This window comes from Cryptomeria japonica, chromosome 6 (genome assembly GCF_030272615.1).
Source record: "Cryptomeria japonica chromosome 6, Sugi_1.0, whole genome shotgun sequence".
In the NCBI taxonomy this organism is placed as follows: Eukaryota; Viridiplantae; Streptophyta; class Pinopsida; order Cupressales; family Cupressaceae; genus Cryptomeria; species Cryptomeria japonica.
Genome location: NC_081410.1, coordinates 528,618,539 through 528,643,557, shown reverse-complemented (window position 1 = coordinate 528,643,557; position 25,019 = coordinate 528,618,539). Strand labels below are relative to the sequence as shown.

Here is a 25,019-nt window from a genome sequence, read left to right as displayed (position 1 = left end):
AGGAGGGGCAATTTTCATGGCTCAGAAACAAAATATAGAGATGGAAGATGAAAGGCAAAATAAAAACCATTTGCAAGAATCCCTGCAACTCACAAACAAGCATAAATACCCCAAAATCTTGATCAGACTTATTGTTGATCTGTCCTTCATGTGTAGCTTGGGCATGTGGCTCTACAACTTCATTATTGGACCAAGTCATGGAGAGATACCTGATTGGGTAGCTTCTTGTGTTGGCAGTGGGTCAGTGTCCCTCGTGGGGATTCACAACATGGTTTAACAACCTCCTGTGGATTCTATAAGTCTAGTGGTTGTATCGGGCATTGAAATGTTGATCTTTTGGTGTAATGACAACCATATCTTGTAACAAGTGGTATTAGAGCTTGTTCACAAGTTCAAATCATGTAGGTCACAACGAGTGACACTGGGAGGAGGATTGTTGGCATTGAGTCAGCATTCCTCATGGGGGTTTAACAGCCTCATGTGGATTATATAAGTCTAGTGGTTGTATCGAGCATTGAAAGGTTGATCTTTTGGTGCAACGATAACCCTAGCTTGTAACATCTTGATATGCCAAAATTTGAACCTTCCCTTTTGGCTTGCTTAGGTTCAACTGTCTCCTCCACCAAAATATGATCATGCTAACTAGATTTCTCCCATCCCAAGGGCATGAACTCATCATTGAGGTTGGATCAGAGAGAGTCAATAATATGTGAGAAGATGTGATCATTAAAATCATGATCAACCTTCACATGTTCTACCTCAACCTCATAGTTATGAAAATCAGAGATATCATAAATTTTATCTTCATCAACCATCTTTGATCTGTGTTATTGTTCACCTTGAACAACAATTTCCTACCAATCATCCTCTTAACTCTCTAAAACTTGAGAGTCCTCACTTTTCTGCACCTAGACTTCACTTGACATGGCTGCAACATGAACAAAAACCAACCAAATCATCCCAAAATGAATCCTCTTGTAATTCTTCTTCACTTTTGAAAACAAATGGGACTAAGTTGGGCACTACTACAATTCTCTTGAAGCTCTATAAATATGGAAATGGCAGAAGAACTGATATCTCGCATTGCCCTATGGTCCTCATGATTTTCCTCTTCTAATGTTGGCTTCTACAGGATGTCCACCATTAGTCTAAGTGAAGAAAGCTCCTCTTAATTCTTAATGAAGGAGGGAAGGTGATTAGAGATGACCAAGGCTTCCTCCTCACTACATATTTGTTTTGGTGTGCCAATTTGTGGCTGCAATTTATTATGCTTGATTTCTTTTTGAATCATCCTAGGCTCGTCAATGTCATCTTCATTAGTAGTAGATCGCTTGGTACATATGTGGGGAGGATGGGCTCCATCTTCCCTCTAGACAATAGGTCCATCTTTACAAAGGTGGATCTCAAAAGGGCCATACCATTAAGGATCTTGGAAAATTGGCTTATGCACATCCATAGTTGGAATTCCCATGGAACTTGGGACATTGAAATTAGAGCTCTCCTAGATAGGCTCAGTGTAAGGGTGAATCTTCTCAAGGAAAGGATCCTCAAAAAATCTATGAGGTCTCCTCTGATTGAAGCTTGGAACTTTGAATTTAGGATACCTAGGGGTAGGAGCTTCCTCTTGTAGCATCTCTGTCTTTTGCAAGTTGCTCTTACCATCAGTAGGCAGCCTACTAGATTTATGAGGGGGGTTATTTTCATCTACTCTCCACACCACTGGACCATCTTTGTAGAGGCAGATTTCTTTAGGAGAAGAAGAGAGAGCCAAAAGAGGAAGTTTCTTTGCCTCCCACTCCTGTTGTTGAAGCTGAGCTTGACAAGAAATCTCCTCCTCTTGAATGTACCTCTCATAAGGATGCAACTATTCAAGGATAGGCTCCTCCAAAGGCTTGGAAGGTCTATCCTGCTTAAAGCTTGGATACTTTCTTTTAGGGGGAATAGGGGTAGAGGCCTCTACTTGCATGATTTTGACCTCTAGAGCCACTAACTATTTGATCTCTTCCCTCCTAGAAAAAGCAAGCTTCTCTATAAAGAAGGCCTCATGTTGTTGATGGGCTTCAAATTTTTCTTGTTACTGATAGAAGGCCTCTTCCTATTGATAATGATAATCTTGAGGAGCTCATTGATGTTGTTGGCCCTAAAATTTTTGTTGTTGTGGCTGATATGCCTCCTCTTGCTATTAATCCCAGAGTTGTTGCTTGATTCTATCAAGCTCCCTTGTGTAATCCTACATCATGTTTACCATTTTAACCATAGTGGATTCTAAAAGAAGGGCCACCTCACTCTTTTGAGGCTAATCAGGAGGTAGAATAGGGGTGGGTGGGTGTTAAGAATTTGGGCAATTCCCACCTTCTACTTGATTAAATCCATTTGGATTAAAACTAGGAACAGTCCTAGTTTGTTCATACTGGTAAAAATGAGAGGGTTGATTAGCATTTCCGAAAGCGAAAGGTGAATAGAAATTACACCCATGATATTAGCTCATCTTTTAAAGCATCAAAGAAAAAGTTTTGCTACACAAAAATGCTTAAAAGGAGACAGTGATTTGCCCAACCAGAGGTTGATAACATACTAGAAAAATTGTAGAGTCACCAGGTGCTTGAAGGAATGATGCCTCCAAAGGCTGAGACTGAAGAACATGCCAATTCTTTAGCTGGTTGGAGCAGTGAAATGCTATAGCCAATAGATTTATTTTATAGAGTCACCGAGTGTGTAGGATGCTTCCTCTAAAGGTTGAATTTATTGATAGTGTAAAGCAGCAAATTAGGATCTTAGCAAATTCACCACGGGGAAAGGAGGATTCACTAAGCTCAATTTTCACTTAGGGAGACATTACATTCAAAAGCGGGGGATGAATCTACTAGATCCAATATAAAATGATGCAAGGAATGAATACTAAGCAGATTGGTTGTGTTTGGAATATAATTGACCCTCTTTTGTAAGTTGATTAATTGAATTGAGACTAAGTGCTATAAATAAAGACAAAGCATGAGAAAATAGCAACCTACAGGTTTGGGATTTCATTGTGCACCTGGATCTAAGAAGTTTGAGATGATTTGGACCTACTCTGGGAAATCTACCAAAAGTTGCATGGAGCGTGTCTGGACCAGGTCGCCCTCCTATCGGTCCTCTGAACTTTTAGCGCATCGAAAATGGTTTTTTTTTCTCTGCAAGTAAAGCTTAATTCCAGAAGTATAGTTGCACACTTGCTTTCTGCACACTTAAGGAAAGGGAAATGTGTTGGGAATAGGGGTTTGCCTTCAGGTCAAACCTCAATTTTGGAATTAACCAAGTGGTTGAAATAATGTAGTTGAAATGACTAAAAATAGAAATCCTCCTCTTTGAGAGGATGTTGAATTGACTGAAAGTGAAATGCTTATACCTCCTTGTGAAGTTTTGCTTGCCTCCACATAGAATTATGATTTCATGTCATAGAATGATGATCTCCTCTTCAATGCTTGAAATCTTGACTCTATTTCTTCTCCAAAGCTTGAAGGAAGATTGAAAATGCTCAATTTCTCTTGAATTATTGATCTCTTAAATTCTTGAATGCTTGATAATGATTGTGTATGATTGTCAAATGAGAGGGGATATCCCTCTTTTATACTTGCCCGTAGGATTAATTGACTAATTTTTTGACATGAGCCGACATAGAGGGATTTTCCTACTTCAAATTTGAGGTAGGAGAGGGAGAGGGGTCCAAGATAGGTCCCCATTAAGGGGGACCAGGCCTCCATACCCTTGTCCTACCCTAATTTGGGGCAAGATCAAGGTGCGGGAAGGGTAAATTAATGAATTGTATGAAATTTTTGGCATTTATTAGTATAATTAGGTATTCGATCAGGTTAAGGGGTGAAAACACTAAGGCTATGACCCAAAAGCAGTCAAAAATTGCAAGGGGTGTAATTTTAGGATGTTACAGATAGACACACCAACTACCAAGCAACAGATAAGAAAGTCTAAACTAGAACTAGCTCAATCTGTCTTAGGTATGCAGGTTGCTACAGTTTGTCGCCAAGAAGAAGAAAGAACAGAAACATAGAGACAATCTAAAGATCTTAAGTCTTCCTATAAAGTGTCTCGTGAGCTTGAGGTTTTTGTTGATGAGCTAGATATCAGCACATGCGATGTATGTTGGTTCTCCCCTGTCCCTAAATGTAATGATGTTGAATATGAGGCATTCATCCAGTATGAAAATGTTTCTTTTGACATTAGGGATAGGGTGCCTAATCTCGAATGTTTTACTTGGGACCAACATACCAAGTTCAATGAGGTTGATCAACAACATGTTGACCATGCAGCGATTCCTTTTGTTGTTCAAATTGTTAGCATGCTCAAGCTTCAAAGTTTCCACTCTGATATGTCTGAGGAGCTCCCTTATGCAGATCAAGATGGGGATATGGTATACTTGTCATCCCCATGTGAGTTTGTGGCCTTTTATTTTATTTTCAACTCATACTAGGAGCACGACAACTATGATAGAAGTGACTCTCCCTTGTGTGAAGAGGTTTCCTTCTCTTTTGCAAGAATTGGATCTGATACTGGCCTACCCCTAATGCATCTTCTTTTTATTGTTGAGCATACACTTAGTGTGCCTCCATGTGTTTCAGAGGCTTGTTTTATGTGGACTCCCTATGACAACAAATTAAATGGTGAGTTTTCTTCTCACCACATCGACAACTTGTATGCTCTATTGTATGCATACAAGATACTTCAATTGTTGCAGTTGGCTAGTGACTGCAACTATGGCAGAAAGGAGATCAACTCCTTTAAAAGGTTCCTCTTTGACAAAGGCAAAAGGAATCATCTACCTCTTATTTTAGCAATGTAAATATTAGTCATATTTTTTCAGTTTTCCAAGTGCACGTGCACAGGCTATTCTCCAAAATGGTAAAATTTTGATATTTTGCGAGATTGTAGGGGCAAAGAAGTATCTATTTTTTTCATGCCTTGAATCTACTCCCAATGGAATATTTTTAGAGATACCTGGTCTTTCCCTAAGCAAGCTTAGGGTCCCCCTCGAGTCACCAAAAAGTTGACCCTTTCTGTAGCGTCGTAAATTGTACGCACTTGCTAGGGTGGTACAATTTCACACCTAGTTTAGCACCCGCCTTGGCGCATTTTGCATTTTGCATTGCATTTCCCCTTTAGCACTTAATTAATTAAATTAATTAGGTCTAAGGTCCTATTTCATCATCTTCCACATCATAAAGTTGGGCCCTTTCATTAAAGTGTGCCCCTTTCATTTTATTCTTCCAATACATCATTTAATCAAAAACCCTAATTAGGTCCTATTTTGAATTTGGGGGCTTGATTTTGGGGGTCAAAACATCTCAAAATCACCTGTAACTTCGGGATTCTCTCTAAAATCATCATATCCGACAGCCTTGAAAATTTGGTGAAAAGTTGTCGGGACCATGGCGCCCGGAGAGGACCATGGCGCCCGGCATGCACATGGTCCCGGACATTTTTCTCGAAATTTTAGGAGCGCGGTCCAATCATAAAATAAAGCTTAACCCCAAGAAATTGGTGGGAGATTCAATCTCTAGGTCGACCAAAAGTTGAAATTAAGACCTAGGGTTTCATATATAAGAGCTCTCTTTCTTCATTTGAAAGGATGAGAATTTTTGGTTTAAAGGACCTTCTATGCAGCGAAAGAGCAGATCTTTAAGACTTCAACAACATTCAACATCCATCCATCAAGCATTTATCAATTCCATTCATCCATTTAGGGCTTGGAAGACATTGAAGAACAATAGGAGATTACCGACTGAAGATTGGCTTGTACCCCTCCCTTGGGGGTTGGGTATGATTTCATGTTGTTTTCATGTCTTTGCATAAGCTTCAATATATCATTTATTCATGCTTTAGATCACTTTGCATCTTGATTTAGAGCATTTACATTATCATTTACAAGCAATTAGGGTTTACTTTCTAGGTTGCTCTAGTTTGCTTGCTTGCATTTTAGGATCTTGCACACACACAAGGTCTGCACACACATTACTTTTACAATACAACTTGGCTATTCATGGAGGTGGAAATCACCAAAGCGGGGGTTTGACTAAGGCAAAACCCTATATAGCCGCCCACCACACCTTTTTAGATATAAGTGCAGGTTTCAGAATTCAGACGACGCCGCAAGTTGCAGATCCGAAAGAAGTAGACCGAGACAGAACTTCACACCAAGTTTCAGAGCAAAAGACCAGGACAGGGGCGTGGGGCGCCTTGGTCCTGCCAGGACAGGGGCGCTGGGCGCCCTGGTCCTCCTAACAGACAGCAGTTTTCAGCATTTTTTACAGCTTTCTAGGTTGCAAAACAGCAGTTTCCAGAGCAGTTTCAGGGGTAGAATCAGGATAGTGGCGCCCGCACCCCCGTCCCGAACATTTTCACTCAGATTTTAACACCGGGTACGCATTTACATTCTTGTCTTATTCTTGTGTTTACAGCTTTCCATTGTTTAAGTTCAATTCTGCAATCTTGTTATTAGTTCATACTTGCACTTTGGGGTTAGGGATTGAATTTGCATCATTTTATCTTTCAATTGCAACAAAGGAATAGAAATCCTAATAGGTAGCCCGTGGCTCTCTCTTCCACAAAAAGAAGTAGCCAATTGTGTGATACCTCTAGGCTCTTTCGTATTCCACAAGTGTGTGGTTGAAAGTGAGATTAGGGCATGTTTGCTTAGTGTCACTTTTTCTCCTACACATTTTGGTGAACCCGACGTGAACTCCAATCTTCTCTAATTCTAATTTATGTTTTCAAATTTGAGTGTTTATACTATTTCAAATTCAAATTTGTATTTACAAGTTTTAATTTCTTGCAAAATTCAAAAATTTAGAGGAAATTTTTGCTAAAATTCAAAGTTGAACTTGTGGATAGCATAATTAATTTTAAATCTGATTTAGGAACTCATTTGAATCATAAATTTCATTTTCTAAATCTACATTCTAAGTTCTTGCATTGGTTAAAATTAAACATTTCCTTCTATTTTGCATGTGTTATCATTTGAAAGAGGAAAATTGTTGTCATGATGCATTCATTTGATAATGGGTTAGCTTCCCTTGTTTCAATTTTTCCTTCTCCTAAAGAACCTCCCCCCATCTATAACAACATTCTAGTGCCTAAAAGAGTTTCTACCAATCCCTTTGAGACTCTCCCATGCTCTAAGGATGAAGACTTTAAGAGTGATCTTGACAATTCTCCTAAAATGTGCCCTTCCTATTTAGCTATCCTAGAGGAAGAGAATGATATCATAAACACCTTTCTTAATGTTACTTTACCTTCCCTACATGATGCCTCTCTAAGTTAAAAGGTATTGATGGACATTGACTTATTTTCTCCTAAAGTTGGTCCTTCCAATGGGGGCATGTTAGTACAACAAGAGGTTATTAACACTTCTTTCAAAGATCTCCTTCCTAAGCATGAATCTTTGGAGAAATATGTTCATGTTCCTCCCAAAAAACACTCCCTTCATGAGGATCCTTTTGTGCAAGAAGATGGCATTATCCCTACATTTCCTAGTGATGGCATTTCCTTTTCCAACAAAATTCCCACTAGAGATGATGAATTAATGATAAATGCTTACCCTTCTCCTAAAGTTTGTCTTACCCATAAACATCCTTTAGAGAAAGAAGATGAAATAATAAGCAATTTCCTTAATTCTCTCTCCCCTAAAGATCATATTGAAAATATTTTGAGGAAAGAGGATGAGTTTAACACATCTATTGATGCTCTCCCTCCTAAGGATGAGGAATTAATAAACAATGTTATCTCCTCTCCCGAAATTGACAATACTTCAAACATTCCTTTCAACAACCTCACTATTTGGGATGAACCATTAGAAGAAGGTGTAGATTATTCTCTTCCCCATGAGAGAACCCTAGACAAAGGGGATGAAATCAAGATTGAAAACTCCCTTGATAGTTTCTCACCTTCCTTGAATCTCAATCATTCTCCCTCTAAAAGTAAAGCATCTCCCTCTCCTCAACTTGGTTCTACTCATAAGGATACCCTAGTTCAAAGTAAGATGGTTAACATCTCTTTCAAAGATCTCCCTCTCAAAAGTGAGACTTTAGAGAGTAATGTTGATCCTTTTCCTAGAGAGTTTATTCCCCATGTAGATCCTTTGATGATAGAGGATGATTCGACCTTTCCTAGTATTACTCTGCCTACTAGAACATCAATGCCTACCCCTTGTCTTTCTCCTAAAATTGATTTAATCCGTGGTGAGATTTTAGTGCAAGAGAAGACTATCAATAATTCCTCCAACACTTTTGTTCATTCCTCTAAACCATCCTCAATCAATTTGATACATGTGAATGAAACACCTAACAAACCTCTCTTCACTGTCCAAGGTGCTTGTCCTTCTCAAAATTCTCAACCTTTAAATAAGCCTATCTTAGTGGTTCAAGGTGGTTATGCTAATGATTCTTTTTGCACTCCTAAGAAACCTATTATTACTGTGCAAGGAGGTTATTCTACTAAGAGCCCTTATGAGTATGCTAAGCAACTGACTAGAGAGAGTTATAATGCGGTTGCTCATACCTATAAGACAAGAAATAATAGGCAACCTAATCCTCCTCCAGTTATCCCAACTTCACTTCCTCCTTCCCAACCTATTCTTCCTCAAGCTCCTCATATTTCACAAGTTCTTGGTAAGGAATATGATCTCATAGAACAACTTAAAGCTACCCCCGCTAAGATATCCCTTTGGGATTTGATCCAAACTTCTTCCTCTCATCATGGAATGTTACAAGATGCCTTGAAAGATTTGAATGTTCCTCCACCTAATACACCTATTAATATAGTGTCTTTGGTTAACTCTATGATGAATCCTAAAGCTCAAATTGTGTTTACTCAAGATGAGTTGCCTACCAGTGAAATTCAACATCAATATGATCCCTTGATGATTGTGGTTACCATAAATGACACTGCTATAAGACGAACACTGGTAGATAATGGTTTTGGCCTTAATGTGTGTAGCATTAATCTATTGCATAAGATGAATGTGGATACATCCCTTATTGAGCCTGACTCTCATCCCATTCGAGGCTTTGATAATGTGGCTAAGTCTTCATTAGGTATTATCACCTTACCCATCACAGTGGGACCTATTACTTTGCCTACTCCTATCCATGTTATGTCGAGAAATCTAACATACAACTTGTTATTAGGGAGACCTTGGATTCACAGTGTGCAAGCTGTCCCCTCTACATTGCATAGACAAGTTAAATTTATTTATAATAATAAGACATATACCTTGACAGGTGATACTAATTTTCAAGCTTGTTTGCAAACATCTACCTCCAAAGGGAGTTCTTCTAAGCCTTCCTCTTCTAGTGATGATTCGTTAAACAAGATACCTATGGATGAATCATCACCCTCTGATAATCAAAATTCTTTGGATGAGTCTGAAGTTCCTGAAGAAGATTCTTCTCAACTTGAATCTACACATGAAAGGGCTTTTGATCCTAAGAAGGTTCTCGCAGAAGACAATTGGGGATCTCTTTATTTTAATCCCACCTTTGTAGGTGAGTATAGGGTTCCTCCTAGAGAGCTTAAAGTTAAAAAGAAGGAAGAAACTAGAGATCAATCAGTATTACCTGAACCTATGAGCAATAATTTTGTGGCCGCTTCTCAAACTTCTTCTCCTCACACCTCTAATTCTGAAGAATTTGATTCTTTGTCTTATGAAAAACCACCTTTTCTTTCTGAAATGGCTAATCGTTATCGTCGTGGTTTTCATATTTTGGCTAAGAGTGGCTATAGTGTAAATGGTTGTGGCACAAATGAACAAGGAATTAAAGTTCCTTTAGAACATAACATGCATGAATATTCATTTGGACTTGGATATAATCTTTCTAAGCCCACCAAAGCATCTAAAAGACCATCTCTCAATGTGAATGCTATATTTAGTAGTGATGATGATCTCACTTCAACTAAATCATCTTCTACTTCTATCAACTCTCATTCCCCTCATAAGGAAATATTGGCGATGAACAAATCTCTTTATGACTCCCCTCAAATTTCTAAATCCACTTATGAATCTTTATCTCCTATTCATCATAAAGTACTTTCCTCCAGGGATAAGGCTCTAATAAATTACACTCATCTCTCTTCTAAGATTTCTCGTAACTTTCCTTCTTCAATTTTTATCATTTTATACATGTTTTTGATCTCACTTATGGTTGAGCATTCAGCATGTCATATTCAAATACCTCATTCAATCTATCATGTCTTTAAATAACATTAATGGCTATTATGTTGCTCATCATTATGTGACATTGGTAGCTCATTTACTGGGGGCTCATTGTCATTCATGATGGTACACATATTTTTGAAGCAACATAATAGCCTCATTTTTCTATGTTATCTCTTGTTCCTATGGGGTAATAGTGTGGAAATATTGATCATCTTTTCTTTAGAATCCTCTTTTCCTAGAGAAGATGTGTATTCTCTTTCTTATCCTACCCACTTCTTGTGAGGAGCATTTTACATACACTAATGTCTTGCTTGCATGAACTCATGTGAGTATGCAGTACATTTTGCTTATGTCTAAATCTCTCCCTAGAAGATTGTGTAAGTCCTTCTCATTTTCCTTATCCTTGGGAGGCAATGATCTTTCCTTATTTTTATCTAAGGATCCACTTTTTCCTATTTCGTGGATGGTGTGAACTTTATCATTTGATGTTATTCCTTGTATGCATTTGTTGTTGTTTGTTCAAGGATTCTCTCTCACAAGAGGTGTAAGTCCTTGACTACAACCTCTTTTGCACTTGGTAAAATACATCCATAATGAATTCACTCTCCCAATTGGGTTAAAAAGAGTGTCATCCTTCATTAAGAATCACTTTCACCTCGCAAAAGAAGGAAGTATTGCATTCTTATTCTCTTCTTTGTTTTATTCTAGAAGATGTTATATTTGTCTAAGACAATTCCTCTTGGGGATAGGGGTCTTTTGTACAAAGATCTCTTCTCCTCTAAGGATCTCCTTTACACATACTACAAGATATCCCTTTTCAACTATCTTATCCTTGCTTAAAGAGTGAAAAACTCTCTTGCTTGGATCTATGACATTGTTGCATTTTTGGGGTATCTTCTTTTGTGATTAAGGTAGGTATCCTTGTTCTACTTTACTTATGACATAAACATTACACTTTTTGAGCAATGGGTCATTCTCGGAACCAGAGCACAGACTCTTACAGCGAGATGTCTCCATTTTTTTATACAAGGTGATTATTCTCGGAACCAGAGCACAGACTCTTAGAGCGAGATGTCACGCTTTTGTACTATACATATACCGGTTGTAGCATACTCGGGCATAGACTCCTATGAGATGCTTCTAACCTCACTTACACACACATGCACGAGGTTGAGTGGAACTAGCGGCATAAGGCTAGACTTTCTCACTCTCCTCCCTTACATGGATCACCTAGACAGACTCTAGGGGATAGTTTTCCATGTCCTTTGTCCCATGGATCACCTAGACAAGATCTAGGGGCGAGAAGTCCATGTTTTCTCTCTCACTATTCTTCTCATGGATCACCACTGTGTGTATTCATGCTTTTTTCCTTTCTTTTCTTCTCTTTGCATTTTGTTTCCATTTACATCCTTCATCTTGTGTTAGAGAACTCTCAAATCCTCACACTCTTTGTTGTGTTGGAATTGAGATTTAGTCCTCTTTCTTACCAAATGATTCTCCATTAGTTTTTGATCTCATATCAAATCTTCTTGTGAGCATTTGTCATCAATATTCTTTAACAATTCGAAGTGGTAAACATGATACCCTGTTTCAACTCACTAAAATTACCAAGCCGAAACAGGGGGGGGCATATAGCTACCCTCAAATTTTCATCACCTTCCTTAGTAAGCATTAGGTGATTTTGTGATCTAACGTGTGTTTTGTAGGGTGCGGTTCCTAACTGTGTACTACAGATACCGATTGGGGCTTCGTTCAACAGACATATGGATATATCCTTTTTCAAATAATGTTTACTTTTCTGTACTTTAGCTTGCATATGCACGTAGTACTCATATGACCTCTAAAGTGGGGGCTAAATGTAGCGTCGTAAATTGTACGCACTTGCTAGGGTGGTACAATTTCACACCTAGTTTAGCACCCGCCTTGGCGCATTTTGCATTTTGAATTGCATTTCCCCTTTAGCACTTAATTAATTAAATTAATTAGGTCTAAGGTCCTATTTCATCATCTTCCACATCATAAAGTTGGGCCCTTTCATTAAAGTGTGCCCCTTTCATTTTATTCTTCCAATACATCATTTAATCAAAAACCCTAATTAGGTCCTGTTTTGAACTTGGGGGCTTGATTTCGGGGGTCAAAACATCTCGAAATCACCTGTAACTTCGGGATTCTCTCTAAAATCATCATATCCGACGGCCTTGAAAATTTGGTGAAAAGTTGTCAGGACCATGGCGCCCGGAGAGGACCATGGCGCCCGGTGTGCACATGGTCCTGGAGATTTTTCCCGAAATTTTAGGAGCGCGATCCAATCATAAAATAAAGCTTAACCCCAAGAAATTGGCGGGAGATTCAATCTCTAGGTCGGCCAAAAGTTGAAATTAAGACCTAGGGTTTCATATATAAGAGCTCTCTTTCTTCATTTGAAAGGATGAGAATTTTTGGTTTAAAGGACCTTCTATGCAGCGAAAGAGCAGATCTTTAAGACTTCAACAACATTCAACATCCATCCATCAAGCATTTATCAATTCCATTCATCCATTTAGGGCTTGGAAGACATTGAAGAACAATAGGAGATTACCGACTGAAGATTGGCTTGTACCCCTCCCTTGGGGGTTGGGTATGATTTCATGTTGTTTTCATGTCTTTGCATAAGCTTCAATATATCATTTATTCATGCTTTAGATCACTTTGCATCTTTATTTAGAGCATTTACATTATCATTTACAAGCAATTAGGGTTTACTTTCTAGGTTGCTCTAGTTTGCTTGCTTGCATTTTAGGATCTTGCACACACACAAGGTCTACACACACATTACTTTTACAATACAACTTGGCTATTCGTGGAGGTGGAAATCACCAAAGCGGGGGTTTGACTAAGGCAAAACCCTATATAGCCGCCCACCACACCTTTTCAGATATAAGTGCAGGTTTCAGAATTCAGACGACGCCGCAAGTTGCAGATCCGAAAGAAGTAGACCGAGACAGAACTTCACACCAAGTTTCAGAGCAAAAGACCAGGACATGGGAGTGGGGTGCCCTGGTCCTGCCAGGACAGGGGCGCTGGGCGCCCTGGTCCTCCTAACAGACAGCAGTTTTTAGCATTTTTGACAGCTTTCTAGGTTGCAAAACAGCAGTTTCCAGAGCAGTTTCAGGGGCAGAATCAGGATAGTGGCGCCCGCGCCCCCATCTCGAACATTTTCACTCAGATTTTAACACCGGGTACGCATTTACATTCTTGTCTTATTCTTGTGTTTACAGCTTTCCATTGTTTAAGTTCAATTCTGCAATCTTGTTATTAGTTCATACTTGCACTTTGGGGTTAGGGATTGAACTTGCATCATTTTATCTTTCAATTGCAACAAAGGAATAGAAATCCTGATAGTTAGCCCGTGGCTCTCTCTTCCACAAAAAGAAGTAGCTAATTGTGTGATACCTCTAGGCTCTTTCGTATTCCACAAGTGTGTGGTTGAAAGTGAGATTAGGGCATGTTTTCTTAGTGTCACTTTTTCTCCTACACACTTTCGTGTCAACCCCCGTGAAGATAACCGATCTGAGTTTTGCATAACATGCGTGTTATAAACACTAAATTGGCAGTAAGTAGTAAGAGTTGGATCTGATACCGGCTTACCCCTAATGCATCTTATTTTTGTTGTTGAGCATACGTTTATTATACTTCCATGTGTTTTAGAGGCTTTTTTTATGTGGATTCCCTATGACAACAAAGTAAATGGTGAGTATTCTTCTCACCCCATCGATAACCTATATGCTATGTTGTATGCATACAAGATACTTCAATTGTTGTAGTTGGCTGGTGACTGCAACTATGGTAGAAAGGAGATCAAATCCTTCAAAAGGTTCCTCTTTGACAGAGGAAAAAGGCATCATCTGCCTCTTATTGTAGAAATGTAAATATTAGTCATATTTTTTTCAGTTTTCCAAGAGGTGCACATGCATAGGCTATTCTCCAGAATGGTAAAATTTTGATATTTTGCAGGATTGTAGGGGAAAAGAAGTATCTATTTTGTTTCATTCCTTGACTCTACGCCTAATGGAATATTTTTAGAGACACCCAGTCTTTCCCTAAGAAGGCTTAGGGTCCCCTTTATGTCGCCAAAATGTTGACCCTTTTGTATCAACCCCCTTGAAGATAACATATCTGAGTTTTGAATAACCCGCGCGTTATGCACACTATATTGGTAGTAAGTAGTTTGGGGGTATTTTCATCTTTTTGGGCATGCCAACAATTGTTGTCACAAAAGTGTGCAGCCTTGTTGAAGACTTGTGCTCAACAACCTTGTGAAACATGAAACCAACCTCCAAGTGTGGGACCTTGTGCATGTGAGGTTGAGTCTCTAGAGAAGGCCAACTTCCTTTTGAATCCAAATGCGGAGTGTTGGACCAACCCAACATTGGTTTTAAACTAATCGATGGATTTTGATAGGGAAAAGGGAGAGAGAGAAGGGTTTCTTGAAATAAGGGAAAAAGGTTTGCACCTAGATTGAAATGTGATCTCCCTGACTATGACTGCACAAAACACCAATAAATCTTCCCTAGGTATGCAAATATTTCTATCCTGATTAGCCACCTAAGTGTGAGTGAAGATTGGAATTATATGAAATGAGGAGATGAACTAAGCTCAGTTCCTCTCCTCATTTCATAGAATTCCAAGCTTCACTCGCACTTAGGTGGCTAATTAAGATAGAAATTTGTGCATACTAAAGGCAATTTTATTGATTATTTGTGCAGCTATAGGCAGGGAAGATCATCATTTCAGTCTAGTTGCAAACCTCTTTCCCTTCTTTCAAGCAAATCTTCTCTCTCTCCCTTTTCCATATCAGATCATAGATTACTTTTACCAGTGTTGGGTTGTTCCAACCCTCTACATTTGGATTGAAGAGGAAGTTGGCCTTATCTAGAGATTCAACCTCACATTTCGCAAGGTTCTGCACTTGGAGGTTGATTCAATGTTTCACAAGGTCGATGATCACGGTTTCTTGGGTCATCAAGGGTGAAAACTTTTGTGACAACAATAACCTCTACATTCATCAAAATATATAAAAAGAATAGGAAAATATGAAAACTAAGTTATAGGTTCTAATACTAAAATAATGTTGCAATTTTAAAATGGTCACTAAAACATCTAGATAGTTATTATAATTATTGAAGGATCACTAGTCCATGTGGAGAGTCATGTTACTATTTTATAGATTTATAGAAACTATCATGTGCATCCAGAATTTATATTAATTATTTTTCCCAATACTTTCTAATCTTTTGCAACTACAACATTAACTTCAAAAGATTAATTTGACATCAATTTTACTACTAGTCTAAATTTCATTTCAATCTCATCTCTAATCCTTATTTTATGAAATTTAGTTATAAGTAAGTTTTTACAGTACTATTATTTATAAGGATAAACCATATTTAGTAAATATAATAACACATAAGTAGTTTGAATAACACCTCTAACATATTAATGGAACTTATTTTGATTCTAAATTTTGGTAATCATTTTTTTGAGTCTCATACCCTCCAACTAAAATGATTCCTTTGGAAATCACTATTCATAGAGAGGTGTATAATATTTAAGGATTGCATAACATGTACATTAGAATACAAATATTTAGCAATAAAAGTGATCTTTCACGATGGATAATATTTGTTGCAGTAAGCCTCTTATTAAGGACCAACACTAAAATGTTTTGCTTGTGACTAGTGATCTTGTGGATATGTAAGGACAAAGTAGGGTTGTCATTGCAATTGACTAGTGGGTATGTGGATAAGGATGTGAATTCCTATTTTATAATGTTAAACTAATAATTAGAACTTCTACAACAATGTTCACTCTCTTTTATATAAAATAAATTAATACTATTATAAATTGCTTCAAATTGTTTTTCAATTTTAACGGGATATAATAGAACTATATCAAATTTAATGATAGTAATATAGAAAAACCTTAATACCTTTCTCAGTGAATAAGTAGATTAAAATTCAAATTCCAAGTTTCTTTTTTTCTTCAATAAATTGAGTATTTATCACTTTTACATATGTAAAAACTGATACTTGAACTATTGAGTTTCACATTTTGAAAGTAATAGTTTCTAGATTAAAGATCCAAAAGTTTTTTAATCTCAAAAAATAAAAACATACTAAATATTTTTAACAACTTCTGTTTAAATTTTTCAACTTCCTATTAACTTTGAAAACAAAAGTATTACTTTTATTAGATGTAGTTTACAAATTTTTTGGTAAGAAATGTATTATTTCTCAACTAAATCTACACTACACAGATTATATTGACAAAAGAATTACATTAATTAAATGTGTGAAAAGTATAGGATATGATTCAAGAATTCTTCTAGGCAATGCAATCATCACCTAGTAAAACCAATTTATTATTATGGAATTATCAACCTACAAGTAATACATTTCCTTACAATCTTAACAATTATAATCAATGAAGAGTTTAAATTACAATGGAACATTTTGAACCAATATTTTCATAATATGGTCTCTTGTATCTTTCATGGAATTAGTGAAGCCATCTCTCTCTCTATAAAATAATTGAAACCCTCTTGATATAGAAATTGTGTGATCCTTACTACATGCTGGTATGTCATCTGAATTCAAATATTCCCAAGTTAGTTCTTTGAGTAATTTTTCCTTTAAAGAATTAAGATAATCCAAAGCCTCTTCTTCTGTCGATCGAGGATTATCTCTCATATAACATACTACACATGAAGCTTTCTCACCCCTAGCAGCTTCAACCTGTATGATATCATACATTATAATTTTAATTTAGTTCTTTGTCCATAAAAGAAAAGGGATTTATACAAAAATATTTGAGTTAGTATTTTTTCTATCATACCTTGAAACTATTAATATCATTGCTTAATCGAAAGGTCACTGCTAAAATATCCATGAACCTTGAAGGAAAATTAGTTTTTAGAAGAAGCTTGTTAGGAAGTAGTGCATCCAGTGTTAAGAGAGGTTGTAGAATAAGTATTCCACCAGCACTAATTTTTCCATTCTCTAAATACTCCTCAAAAGTTGGTATATGACCAATAGAAATCCACTCTGCCTCTTTCATGAAAGAATCCAAGAATATCTCCCACTACATTACATATTCATCATTTATAAACTTTTAGTTTTTCTACATGAAAGAAAATTTTCCAACACTTTAAAAGATTAATATAGTATTTACAAGTACTTACAACTTTTCTCGCATAGTCAATTGTATCTCGACCTTGGGTCTTGGTTGCCTCTTGTGCCAAATCATTCATCATTTCATAAAAATCCATGAACACAACTTTCATATACTCAGGAAGGCAATCTATAGCAAAGGGATCCCATCTAACACAATAAAAATATATAATGATATTATTAAAAAGAATATTTATTTCTAAAATATCCTTACTATCAATAACCATTTCAATTAACATTGTAGGGCTACTTTTAGATATTATTTTTCACCTTTTAATTGTATTTGTGAAGAGTTTGAGCTCCTTTAGTGTCCCATACGTGTCATATATATCATCCATAATTATTGCGAGAGAACAAATTTTTGCAAAGCCAATTCTAAAAGCAGAATACTTTTGTTCTATACACCCTCCCGCAACCCAAAAATAAAATTCCACGTATCGCTTGCGAATAAAATCTAATTGAGGCACATTTGATTCCATCCACCACCTGAACAAACAAGAAAATTATATAAACTTATTTTAGAGGTGTCATATGTACTCTCTATTAACTTATCTTGTAGTTTCATTATCATTTTTCTTTATGATTGATGGATCAATTAGGACACAAAAAATAGGACCTCACGCGACACACTTGGGTGCTCTACCAAGATTGTTAGAAGGCTTGCTAATAAGTTTCAACACCTTCCTAGGCACCGTTAGGTGCATGGGTCTCTTAGTATGTCTCTAAAACTATACTATTTTCCAAACAAACTAGGGAACAAGGCTACAACCTCCCATCTTCTTGGTGGGGTGGTCTATCACTAAACAATAAACCCACTTTTTCTCATATTTTTGTTCTTTGTGGACACTAATTGTAATCCAATTTTAATTAATTTAAATGTAAGCCAAAACAAAATTATAGTTACTTTGTCGATACATATTTAAATAACCTTGAGAGTACTTGAAGTTCTCTTTGTTGCATAGATTGCACCATATTGAAGTCTAACTTTGCCAAATCTAAAATCTTCTTGTTATTCATGCATGTCATCCTGTACATGAAAACATTGTGGTGTCATACTTAAAAAAATATTTTAAAAACTTAAAATGAAATACTATGAGATATTGTTTGGATATCCCTTGTCATACCATGAAGTGTTTGTTCCATATATGTCAATATAATTCCTTGCTTCCAATCTAGGCATATTAGTGTGCCAACCATACTCTAAATTGAGTTTTATCTGGTGCACAATATATAATTTTTTTAGCATAACTGAGAAAAAGAATTCACAAACATTGAAAAGAAAAATTATTAATATGTATGTATTGAATACCTCTTGTACAAGATTGGCATCATCAATTTTTGGCATAGCTTGTTTTAAATATATAGATGCAAAGACTTTAGCCTCATCCATGACTTTCTCCTCGGGAAATGCAATGAGTGAAGCACAAAATAAATTCAATATTGATCTTATCTCCTGTTTTGAGTGAGTATATGAACTCAAGAACTGCCCATCTTTTTCTTTAAAATTCTCTAACACACCTTCAATTATTTTTAAAAAAAAGTCATTTCTATATGTACAAAAATCTAATAAAAATATAAAAACAATAGTAGGTTAATAATGAAGTATAACTATCCATAGAGAATATATATTATCTAATACATCATTTACGAGAGCATAAATCCTTGGCTAAAACCTTTTTAACTAGAGTCAAAAAGAGCACAGTCCTAATTGCATCATTTACGATGTGAGTTTGTATACTTGACCAAATAATCAATAAAAAATAAAATTCAAATCACTAAAAAATATAAATAAATAAATTATATCTTTGCAATAGTCGTCCACGATGGTTTGTAAGTTGCACTTTCCTCTGTGGCTTTGCTAATGAAAATGAGTTCAAAACAAAAATATAAAAGTAATTAAAAACTATTCATTCCTGAAACAGTTCTCAAGTAATAGAATTTCTTGCAACTGTTACAAGTGGAAGACCACTCTTCCATCACCATTGGCTATGTTGCATCAGTTGTGGATGTCAATTTAAACAAAATCTAATAAAAGGAGGTGCAATATTATTGGGGCATTTGTTAACAAGTATTAGTGATTTTGAGTTGACAGTTACTAGAATATCTTTAGTTAGGTATCGACACTTTAAAATGTGTACTTTTTGACCTTTGTGAGCATAACTGATTTCACAGTGTGCATCTTACTATTCAGAAACCAGATCAATAGCTATAAGCAGTTCAGTGGAAGACAACTTAAAAAAATCAAAATCCGATGAACAGTTAGCTATAACGATTACTGATGCTCTTTCCCTAAAATAGACAAAAAAAACTATATCTCCCACAAGTGCACAGGATTGTTAGATGTTCTCCAAACATGTAAATATCAATATCATGCAAAAACAACAAAGTTTAACGTTATCCTGAAAGATCACCTGAAGAGACGCCATATCTATGCAAGCGAAGAATTTTGAGTGCCAAGGCTATGGTGTTCAGATCTGCGTTAAAGCTCTTCTCGTTCCAATGCCTGCAACCCTTTAACTCAGCATATATATATTTATATATATCGCTTAAGGATTCTCTGTTGAAGATTGATATAAGAAAACAAACCTGTAAACATGATCAAGAGCTTCTTTTATTTCCTTTTGAAAATGGCGATCGATTCCAAGACGTTCAACGCTGTCCACCATGGAAAGTCGTTGGAGGAGAGAAGAATTCGGGGTTGACAATGCATTGAAAATCTCCTTCACTTCGTTAATCATTGTCTCAGCTCGTTCAGCATAAAAAGGAGACTGTACCCAAACACAGATAACATCAATCAAACGAAAGAAATAACAGAAAAACAAAGAGCAAAGCTTTGAAGTAGAAAGTATAAGAGTTGCCTCATAAGAATTTTGAAGGGAGCGTATGAAATCATCGTCCCACAAGTTTGGGTGATAATTTGCAGTGCGGCGCTCAGTAGATTTAGAAGTGGTCGAAGCCTTTATAAGCATTATATCAATCCTATTCCTCCTTGGCTTTGGAAGGACATTTTTAGCAAAAGATTTGGTGGGCTTTTGTGTGGATGGGCGGTTGAAGGCAAGAGAGCTCACTGTGAAACGGGAAACTGAAATGGCAGCCATTGTTTCAAATTTGGGAAAGATATTTGATATCTGAGAAGAGGCTATTCAAGGTTATGCTTAAATAGCATTGAATGAAAAATTCTGCTTAATAAAAATACACTAGTTGTTTAGTATATTTAGGTTTCTCTTCTCCGACAAAATTTGGTGTGCTGTATTTAACACAGCGAAAAATTCGGACACAGCGAAAAATTCGGCAATTGCCTGATTTGTTGAAAGTCCCCACTGTTGTGCATGTAATAAATTGTGTATACATCAATTCAATAATATGAGAATTTCATATTAAAAATAGTTTATAGTATGTGTATATATATGGAAAAATAAATTTCATAGATATTGGTATCTTTGTCTTGATATAAGACAAGGATTGAGAACTTGAGCACTTTAACTTTGCACTTTTAAAAATCTTATATGGAAATTTCAAATCGCTCTCAATTTTTAATAGCAGTTTAATTGTCAATCCCCTTACTTATAACTAAGGTTTTAGGACCATATCATCAAATATGATGTCACATCAACAAGCTTTTTGTCAAGGTGTCCAAAAACAACCCCAAAAATATATGAGACTAATGGTCATGCAAAAGGGAGACCCATACTTGTCTAGCTAATGTGGCATCACATGATTGGTTGCTTTTTTACAACTAAGGGATACATTTCATTCAATAATGGGTAGTCATCATCAGCAATAACAACTTTAAAGTCACAACTATTGGTGCAATATTGTCAAAAAAATTGGACATTAAATCAACAAGTGTGGTTATTAAATAAACAACTACTATCACAACCATTGGAATGGTCCTTTCCCCTAGTCACAAAGAAATTTTTTCCCACAAAAGTATATGAACCAAAATTAGACAAATTTAATATTAAAATAGAGATTTGGGGGTCTTCTAGACATAGTGTTAAGGTTCATTTGGCCTAAAAATCCTATAGATAAAATTTATTCACTAGATCCATGTTCAAAATCACATTTTGTAAGCATGCTTCTTAATCTTGGATTTTGGTAAAATAGAAGATAAAATTGTTTTTATAAAGCCTTTTGAACACTATTGAATAGCTAAACAATGGTGCCAAGATGATAACAATGGTGCCAAGATGATAACAAAGATATAATCACTCAAGTTTTACAAAATACAATTGTAAGTTCCAAAACTACAAGAAAACTATATCAATTTTTTTTTATTCTCCAAATCCTCTATAAATTTAAGAGAATACCATACTATGTTTTTAGAAAACCTACATGTCAAGTGATTAGCACCCTAAAAACCTCTCAAATAAGGAAACTAAAAGTTCTCTGACCCTACCAATTTTTAATACTATATTAGAATATGTAAAATAAATGAAAAACCAAGATCTAGCATAGAAAATAAAAATTAGAAAATTAAAAATACAAATGATCTAACATCAATCTAATGTTAAGAGTTGGAATCCACTTAGAGAGCTATAAATCTTGGAAAAATTTAAAATAATATTAAGATATCTCAAGATTGTGAAGCTACATATATGAATGTACATGCTAGAAGAGTCTCATATATATAGAGTAAGTGAAAGGGAGGAGGTAAAAAAATACAACTAACATGGGGTGTACACCAAAAGTATCTAAAACATAAAAGTGTAACTCCAAGGGAAGATACCAACAACTCACTCCACTTGCACTAATAGCCACTTTATAAACCTAAGAAAAATTAAATTATTGCGTAGGAAAAAGCTATTTTAAGAAAATGAATACCTACAGTAGTAGTAAGATAATGTGTAAATATATTAAAAGGAACCAAGTGATATCCCTTGTTTACTATGAGCTACCCCCCACAAGCTCAAGTTGATATAAAATTTCCTAAGGTTTCAAGGATATTAAATATTCTCTTACTCATAATGCATGGAGGGGCATTTATAGGTAATCCTAGTGAATACATCCTTGGTGAAAATGTACCCATTGGGTTTTGGTCTAGTGGTAGAGGAGGGAGTTTCACACCAAATGGGTGGGTTCAAAGTTCACTATAAATGGTCTCCCTTGTAGTAGCAATGAGGTAATTCTAGGTTGGAATTGCACTTACCAATGCCTACCCCTATTTTTCACCATGGAGAAAACTTGAGCTAAGGTGAAATATGAGCACATTAAAGAACCAATCCCACTCCCACATCATTTGAGTTCCCCTACTAGCTTGGGTTGTTGTAATCTTTCTTAACCCCCAATATTTTTAATAGGGTTATTACAAACCAAGCATAGATTGGGGTATACATGTGTATTTTAGAGGAGGTACACCCTTGCTCCAAATTAGTCAAAGTTGTTGTGGTGAAGCGATAGGTCCACTTTGTTCTCATTTTTTAGATGAAAGGTAAAATGCATCTAATGAAACCTTAATGTTGATAGCTATGCTAATATTAAAGGGGTGGTATCACTTTAGTTAATTGGTAGGTAATATGCTACTATTAAAGGGGTAGTACCACATTAGTCCCTTTAGTGAAAGGAATTCAAGATAAATAAGCATGATGGAGGTGATAGCATTAAAGTTCGATGAATATAAAATGAGTATTTCAATCTAGAGGATGATGATGGAGGAAAAGAGTTCAAGATGTAGGAGAACATTATCTGATGAATGTAGGATAAAGGAGATAAAGAGTAAGAATGGATACCTTCTAGGAGAGAGGATTTAAGTTCTCAGGATGGAAGATCATGATAGAGTATTGAAAAAGAGATGGTCAAGTAATAAGGAGGGATAGACGCCTTATATGAGGAGAGTGGATGTGAGAAGAAGGATGAGAATTTAAATTGTAGAGTGCATTATAATTGCAATGGTATCCTCTACTAATTAATTTGTAGTTAAATTAATATCCCTACACATAAATTGGATAGTTAGTGGATCCAACTTACAAAACCACAGTTTCAAGGGTGGTGACCCAATAGCATTTCTGACTAATTATTTTTAATAAAATAGTCAATTCCAATTGTACAATATTTTGAAGGGAAATTTGAGCAGTTTTAAGAAATTTAAGGAATAAAAATTTAAATAAAATATTGCAATTTTCTTATTGTATTTTAAAAGGATGAGAAAAAATCTATTTTATATAATCTAGGGTGAATTTAACTAAATACACTCAATTAGTAGATAATTACCCTAGATTAATCAAATTTATGACAAATAATTATAATAAATGTGACATGGAGTACTTAACCCTAAAAATAACGGTGGAATAATGACACTAAAATTATGAAGAATTAATTTTACATTGCTAGACAATATATTGCTACGACACTTCTAATTGTCTCAAGTTCTATATTATCTAAAAAAATATTGAAATTTTTTCTTGAGTGTTGCAAGTCTAATCCCATGTATTATGGACTTGATCTACCATGTGGATTTTATATTTTTCATTGAGATCAATTTAATAGAATGTGAGTATAAAAAATAGTTTCCTTCATCTTCCAAATAGCTAGACTTGTTAAGGTGGTGACTAAGGATACCTTTAAAAGGTTTTTGATTCAGTAAGTGAACTAGTTCTACTAGTTCAAAATCTTTTGGTAGGCTACATTGATGACAACGAGAAATATCAAAGATAAAAAACATAGACATTTAGATGATCTACATTATGGTGAAGTAGATATTATTCTTTGTATATCATATATATCAAATATGTTATTAAAATTCTTGTTCTTACATTTAATTATACATTTTTGCATGTTCTACATGCTTGCATCTTATTCAATTATTATATATATTTCACTACTACTATTACCATGTGTCATTTTATGTCTTCTCTAATTACATGCGTACATTGTATACAACCAAATGAAGGGGGGATATACTATTACCATAACTTTTTATGGTTTAGATAGTAGCTTATATGTAGATAAATATTAATCACATTACATGCATCATTTGAATGTTTGTCACATTACTACATCAATTTGTGGATTTGTATTAGCATAGAATTACAACACATGCACATTTATCACATGTGCCACATTGCATTGAGGTATGATCGCATTGTCACATCACATAAAGTTATATCATAATGTAGATTATTTTTTGTATCCATTTTTCTATATCTAATTTTTCATCCATTCTATATACCTTTTTTTTTTGTAGATACTCCAAGAAACTTGTAGTTTGTTCTTAGTTTGATTATGAGATAGGATCTACTCATTACATATTTTTCATGGAGTCATTGATACAAAAGAGAATGTAATAAAATGTATTAAATCCTTTGAGTTTCTATATATTTAATTTTCATATTGGTTGAGAAAGTTCATATTGTTTGAACTACATGCTCATGTTAGATTTACACACAAATTAAAGTGGGAAAAAAATGCAATGGATAAATTAGTATATCCATACTATTTTCTATTTAATTTAATGCCACCTTGATAGAATCTCTTAATATAATAACATATTAATAATTGACATATTATTATCTTTAGTTTAATTCATGACCCATTACATATCAATCTTTATTTATCCTATTTTAATCTATTTTTATTTTTTTGCCATTTAGTAATCATTATTACACCTT

General features: G+C 35.4%; 1 protein-coding gene across 1 annotated transcript; it reads right to left on the bottom strand.

The window, feature by feature from the left end:
- Window positions 1–16,680: 16,680 nt before the first annotated feature.
- On the bottom strand, window positions 16,681–20,510 carry LOC131067913 (alpha pinene synthase, chloroplastic-like). Its single transcript, XM_059221875.1, has 10 exons — window positions 20,271–20,510; window positions 19,999–20,180; window positions 19,824–19,915; window positions 18,722–18,930; window positions 18,537–18,628; window positions 18,341–18,439; window positions 17,683–17,898; window positions 17,424–17,562; window positions 17,078–17,323; window positions 16,681–16,977 (listed from the first exon to the last, which is right to left on the bottom strand). The coding sequence occupies exons 1-10, from the start codon at window positions 20,508–20,510 to the stop codon at window positions 16,681–16,683; spliced, it is 1,812 nt and encodes a 603-aa protein (XP_059077858.1).
- Between the last annotated feature and the right edge of the window lie 4,509 nt (window positions 20,511–25,019).